We start from the raw sequence: 5,878 nt of genomic DNA, 5'->3' as shown, positions 1-5,878 counted from the left end.
CAGTCCTAAGGTCCCCCTGGAGTCTTCTCTTCTCCAGGCTGAACAATCCCAGTGCCCTCAGCCCATCCTCAGAGCAAGGATGCTCCAGCCCCTGCATCATCTTTGTATCCACCTCTGGACTTGTTCCAACAGATCTGTGTCCCTTTGATGGTGGCAGAACTGGACGCAGTATTCGAGGTGGGGTCTCACCAGAGCAGTCAAGGGGAGAATCACCTCTCTTAACCTGCTTCCCACACCCCTCTTGATGCACCCCAGGGTGCAGTTGGCCTTCCTGCAAGACAGAAATGAGCAGGCTCGCAGAGCTTTGTCCTCATGAATTATTCAACCTGACCAAATCTGAGCAGATCCAACACTGCTGTGCAGAGAGCTTCATACAGTGGGCTGTGCAAGGGGCAGGGGCACCTTCTGCTTAGCTTCTGCAAATTGTTGTCCCCCATTGTTGCTCCAAGTTTGCTGCCCAGGTCCTGCAGCAGCAGACTGGAGTCCTAAAATCCTGCCCAGGATGGTCCTGGAGGTGGTTTCAGCCCCACCTCCATAGCCTGGTGTCCTGCAGAGGTTGTGGGAAGCTCCCCACGGCCGCAGGCACCTGGGTGATGGGGCTGGGGATTTGCTGCAGTTGCAGGAGCATCGATCCAGCAGCAGTTCCCTGCCCAGCAGCGTGGCTGAGAAGGAGCCTGACTCTGACCCCAACAGCGACCAGGACAAGGCCAAGGACTGCAACGGGCAGGTGGTCCCCAGGATCAAGCTGGAGCGCTCTGCGACGGTGACCGACGTACGTGCTCAGCTCTGTCTCTGCTACCCCTTGAAGGTCTCCACCCCAATAAACCCCTGGGGAGGGACAAGCTTGTGCCCAGCTTGCTGTGGGTCGGGTCCTACGAGCCTTTCTGCAGCCCACCCATAAGTCCCACGCTGCACCCCAAGGTCTCTCCAGACCATTCCCTTTTTCCTGTCCACCCAACGGTCTGCAGCACTCTGCATTCATCCCCTGTGGCCTCCTCTCCTTCTAGTTCAACCCAATCTACGAGCCGGAGAAATCGGACCACAACCACCTCACTGTGGGCAACCAAGATGGGCCAGGCCTCGAGAAGAGGGTGGGGAGTGCCATCAGTGTCATCTCCAACGCCGTGGAAGGTACGTCCTCCCCCAGCCTGGGAAAGGGCTGCCTGTGTTGGCTGGTTTAGCCCAGCTGTTGTGCCTTGGTGGGCTTGGGGTCCTCAGCACTCCCCAGTGACAGCAGCTGTCCCACGTCTCCAGCCCCATGCAAGGGATGACTCCAGACCTGGAGTCTCCAGGCAGGGTCAGTGCACGGCAGTGATGCACAAACAAGACCTCTCATCCCAGCTTACTAGGATGATGCCTGGAGGCCATAATCCCCTATCTGCTGGAAATGGATGGGATTCAAACTGATTACAGCAGTCTCCAGAGTCAACTGAGAGCTGTTGAGTGGCCTCCCAAGAGCTGCTGTCTCAGCTTCACCAAAGAGTGCCACAGACTCAGCAGCACCAGACTTCTCAGCCCTGTCCTCCCCGAGAGCGAGACCAGGTCCCCAAACTCTCTGGCCACCTCAGAGCAGTTCCCTTGGATGTCCCTATGACCTCAGCATGGCAGGGACACCTCAAATCCTGCCCAGGTGCTGAGAGCAGGATTGGACCCCCAGCTCCCTGACTGAGCTGCCTTTCCTTCCCTCTCAGCTTCGGAGGGTGAGGTCTGCACATCGCTGTGCCTGGGCATGGGAAGGCTCCTCCTTCTCAGCCCCCCTATTAAACTCTTAAATGGTGGAGGGCTGGTTCAGCACCTCTGGAGAGGTCTTTTCTAGCATTTTTTGCACCCAGGGAAGGGCAGGGTGGGATTACACTGATATTGTTTTTCTTTGCCCTCAGAGCTGGAGGAAGCTCACCAGAAGTGCCCGCCCTGGTGGTACAAATTTGCCCACACGTTCCTAGTCTGGAACTGTTGTCTTCCATGGGTTAAGCTGAAGGAGTTTGTCAAGCTGGTAGTGATGGACCCCTTCGTGGACCTGGGCATCACCATCTGCATTGTGCTCAACACAGTCTTCATGGCCATGGAGCATTACCCCATGACAGAAGAATTTGAGAACGTACTGACCGTGGGGAACCTGGTAGGCAGCTACGGGCATCCCCTCCTTCCCCACCCAGAGCCCCAGCAGCCACACCACCCACCCTGCTGGGCAGGTCCCCTCTGCTGCCATTGTCCCACCTGAACTCCCTGCCTGGAAACACGTCCCAGCTGCTGAGAATGTGCTGGAGGGGTCTGATCACAGCACCCATGCGATGGGCTGGACTCCAGGACAGCTCAGATTGAGGGAAGTGATAGGGGGTGGGATCCATCATCTCCTGCTGCAGCTTCTGTCTTGCTTGGTGCATCCCAGTGATGCCAACGTGGCCATGGCCTTGCAGAGCTCTCCCGAGTCATCTCCTACATTGCAGCCCAGGGTCAGGAACGAGCTGCTGCCAGCCCTGGCTGACACCAGTGTCCTTGTGCTGCTGGGTGGCTGTAGGGTAGAGCAGGGGCTGGCAGCAAACGGGGGCATTAAAATTAATAATAACAAGAATCAGGACTCCTCCCAGTGAAATCACCACAAATCTGGGCTCTCCTGATTTCATGGGTGGATTTAGCAACCTGATGTGATGCTCCTGCTTGGAGCCCAGGGTAAATGGTTTCCAGCTGGACGGAATCTGCTGGTGGGACAGGTCCAGGAGGCCTCTGGTAACTCTAGGAAATGCAGCTAAGGGATGGGAGAGCTCACCAGCTCCTCTCCTGCCACCTTGCCCTGCTCCAGCACCTGCCAGGGCCTCTCTGGGCACAGGCTCTGGAGTGACACATGCCGGTGGCCAAGCCCTGGGTGGGCAGGATGGTGATCAGCACATACCTGCTTTGTCTCTGGTTTCATTCAGGAAATACAAGGGGATTAATTGGCCATGGCTCAAAGAATGGTCACACTGCAGAGACAGCTCCAGCGTTTCCTCCAGGCCAGAGACCATTTCTGGCTGCGGGCACAGTCTAATGCTCAGGAGGATGAGTCTGGGGTCAGATTCTTTTTAATAGTGCCCAGAGACAGGACAAGGGACAACGAGCACAAACTGGAACCCAGGAGGTTCCACCTGAGCAGGAGGAGAAACTTCTCTGCTGGGAGGGTGTTGGATCCTGGAGCAGCTGCCCAGAGAGGCTGTGGAGTCTCCTGCTCTGGAGAGGTCCCAAACCCTCCTTGATGTGATCCTGGGCACCCTGCTCTGGGCTCAGCATCATAGAGCAATGGACCTATGCATCCCAACAGGATCCATATCCAGGGCAAAATTTATCCCTGGGCCCCTCCCCGGCACGTGCCCTGTTGGGAAATTGCTCCGAGGGTGTGAATTGTCACAGTGCTGATCCCACTCTGGAGTAGCACCTCCTGCACGGTGCTGTTGTAGCCCTGGAGAAGAGCAACGTGTAAAATCCAGATTGGCTTCCACAGGGCTCGGGGAGGGGCAGGGACATCCCAGTAGCAGCCCAGTTCCCAGTGCTGGGAATCCCTGTGATTCAGCAGTTGTTCCAAGGGGGGTCCCTTTGCCAACGAAATGTGTGTTTTCAATTTCCACCTGTCAACACACCCCTTCATGTCCAGAAGTGATCTGTCACCAGTACTCCCAGCTTGGCTTCACAAGCCACGCTGGGCAGCAGCTGAGGAGTTTGTCCCAGCTGTGACTGGACTTTAATGGGGTGAAACACTTCGGGAACACACCAAAAAAGAGAGGTGCTGCCCACCCTACCCCACCCCACGGCTCACAGGAGAAGTGAAAGGGAGCTGTTCCCCACAGGTTTTTACAGGGATCTTCACGGCAGAGATGGTGCTGAAGCTCATCGCTCTGGACCCCTACGAGTATTTCCAGCAGGGCTGGAACATCTTTGACAGCATCATTGTCACCCTGAGCCTGGTGGAGCTGGGCCTGGCCAACGTCCAAGGGCTCTCAGTGCTCCGCTCCTTCCGCTTGGTACGTGCCATGGGGACCAAGGGTACCTGGGGGGGGGTTGGATAGAATTGTCACCAGGGTGGAGAACAGCTTGTTCAACCCCCTTTTTGGTGGTCACCAACTTGTCCCCTGTTAAAGACTCACTGACAGTTGAGGTAAATATTTGGGAAAGTCAGATTCTGCACTCTTTGCAAAGCAGCTGAGTGTTTAATCCCTTCTGCCTTAAAATGTCCACAAGAAGGTCTAATCCCAGCTCCACAGCCTTGGTGGCACCTCGTGGCAATGAAAGCCCCAGCAAACCAACGCCTTGTCTCCTTGTTCCTCATAGCTGAGGGTTTTCAAGCTCGCCAAGTCCTGGCCCACCCTCAACATGCTTATCAAGATCATTGGCAACTCGGTGGGTGCTCTGGGGAACCTCACGCTGGTGCTGGCCATCATCGTCTTCATCTTCGCCGTGGTGGGGATGCAGCTCTTTGGGAAGAGCTACATAGAGTGTGTGTGCAAGATCTCCCTCGACTGCACCCTGCCCCGCTGGCACATGCACGACTTCTTCCACTCCTTCCTCATCGTCTTCCGCATCCTCTGTGGGGAGTGGATTGAGACCATGTGGGACTGCATGGAGGTGGCCGGCCAGACCATGTGCCTCATCGTCTTCATGATGGTCATGGTCATCGGGAACCTCGTGGTGAGTCTTGGGGCTGGGGTCTCGGACCCTCCATGCACGGCGGGAGGTGAGGATGGAGGTGGGGTGGGGACACCTCTGCTCCTTGCTCTCTGGCCAGGGCCGTCCAGCTCAGCTCATCTACAGGGCTATGTCTGCAGGCAAGGTCTTGTTGGAGCCCTACAGGAGACAGGCAAAGGGCTCAAGCCCCCTCCAGCAGATTTGGTGGGGATGTGCTGTGTAAAGCAAGGGTAAGAAGCAATTTCTGAGGGACACTCAGCTGAAACCAGATCAGGAACAGACGGGGAAACTGAGGCATGGAAAACTTGACAGCTTTAGGCAGACGCAGGAGCAGCTCTGGGACAAAAGAGAGCTCACCTTCAAGCTGCCTTTTCCCCTTCACGTGGCTTTTCAGGCTTTCTTCCCCTGTTTCCCACTCTCCTGCCAGGACAGATGGGAGGCAGTGTCATACCCAGCTCACCCCCGGCTCCTGCGTGGTTTTGGGAGCAGACCCCCTCTGGAAGGCTTTTCCAGATCCTCAGCATCCCAAACCCTCTCCATGGTCCAGGTGGCACCCTGGTGATGCACATCCCCTCTGCAGCACTCAGCTCCCACCCCCAGGTCCTGGAGAACCCCTGATCACCATCCCCCTGCCCGCCAACCCGGGCTGCTTGCTGCAGGGCTGCGAGTTCCAGGCGAGGGTGAAATCCTTTCTAAACTTGGTAACCTCTCCCTGGTGGCTCTGCAGCTTGTTTTCCAGGCTGCGTGGGCTCTGCTCTCCCTTCTTGAGGAGCGAGGCAGGGGAGGGAGCCGGCAGCTTGCTGCAATCGCTCCTGTTACTGGCCGGGGTTGTGTAAGCCCTTTGGAATTTGCTTTGAAAAACTATCTGCTCAGGGAGCTGCTGACGCCGCTCTGCCCATGCCGGGTGGCTGCTTCAGCCCTGTCGGCACAGCCCTCCAAGAGGGGTGAAAGCAGCCCCGAGGAGAAACTCAGACCACCCTGCAGCTCGGGTCAGGGGTAGGGCAGCTCGGAGTGTCCTACTTCAAAGGCAGAAAGTTGGGATTTGGGTGATGCTTGGCTTCCTTGGCTCGTGCCAGGGCTTTGAACCGGCCTCCCTAGCAGCATGGAGACCTCACCCTGGGGTGTCCTGGGGTCTGTGCTGGGTGGTGTTGGCACTCATCATCTCACAGTGGGGTGCAGCCACATGTCCCATCAGGCAGCCAACACTCCAGCAGCAAGCAACAGA

General features: G+C 57.0%; 1 protein-coding gene across 1 annotated transcript in view; it reads left to right on the top strand.

The window, feature by feature from the left end:
• SCN4A (sodium channel, voltage-gated, type IV, alpha subunit) overlaps window positions 1–5,878 on the top strand; it is a 31,741-nt gene that overhangs the window by 9,785 nt on the left and 16,078 nt on the right. The window contains exons 10-14 of the mRNA XM_008939838.1: window positions 617–772; window positions 1,008–1,131; window positions 1,881–2,119; window positions 3,819–3,992; window positions 4,300–4,656. Coding sequence (XP_008938086.1) covers window positions 617–772; window positions 1,008–1,131; window positions 1,881–2,119; window positions 3,819–3,992; window positions 4,300–4,656 — 1,050 coding nt within the window. The remainder of the gene's footprint in view (window positions 1–616; window positions 773–1,007; window positions 1,132–1,880; window positions 2,120–3,818; window positions 3,993–4,299; window positions 4,657–5,878) is intronic.

The sequence above is a fragment of the Merops nubicus genome, unplaced genomic scaffold, assembly GCF_000691845.1.
Source record: "Merops nubicus isolate BGI_N331 unplaced genomic scaffold, ASM69184v1 scaffold45414, whole genome shotgun sequence".
In the NCBI taxonomy this organism is placed as follows: domain Eukaryota; kingdom Metazoa; phylum Chordata; class Aves; order Coraciiformes; family Meropidae; genus Merops; species Merops nubicus.
Note: the sequence above shows the minus strand (reverse complement) of the source record. Positions and strands in the feature narration are given on the sequence as shown.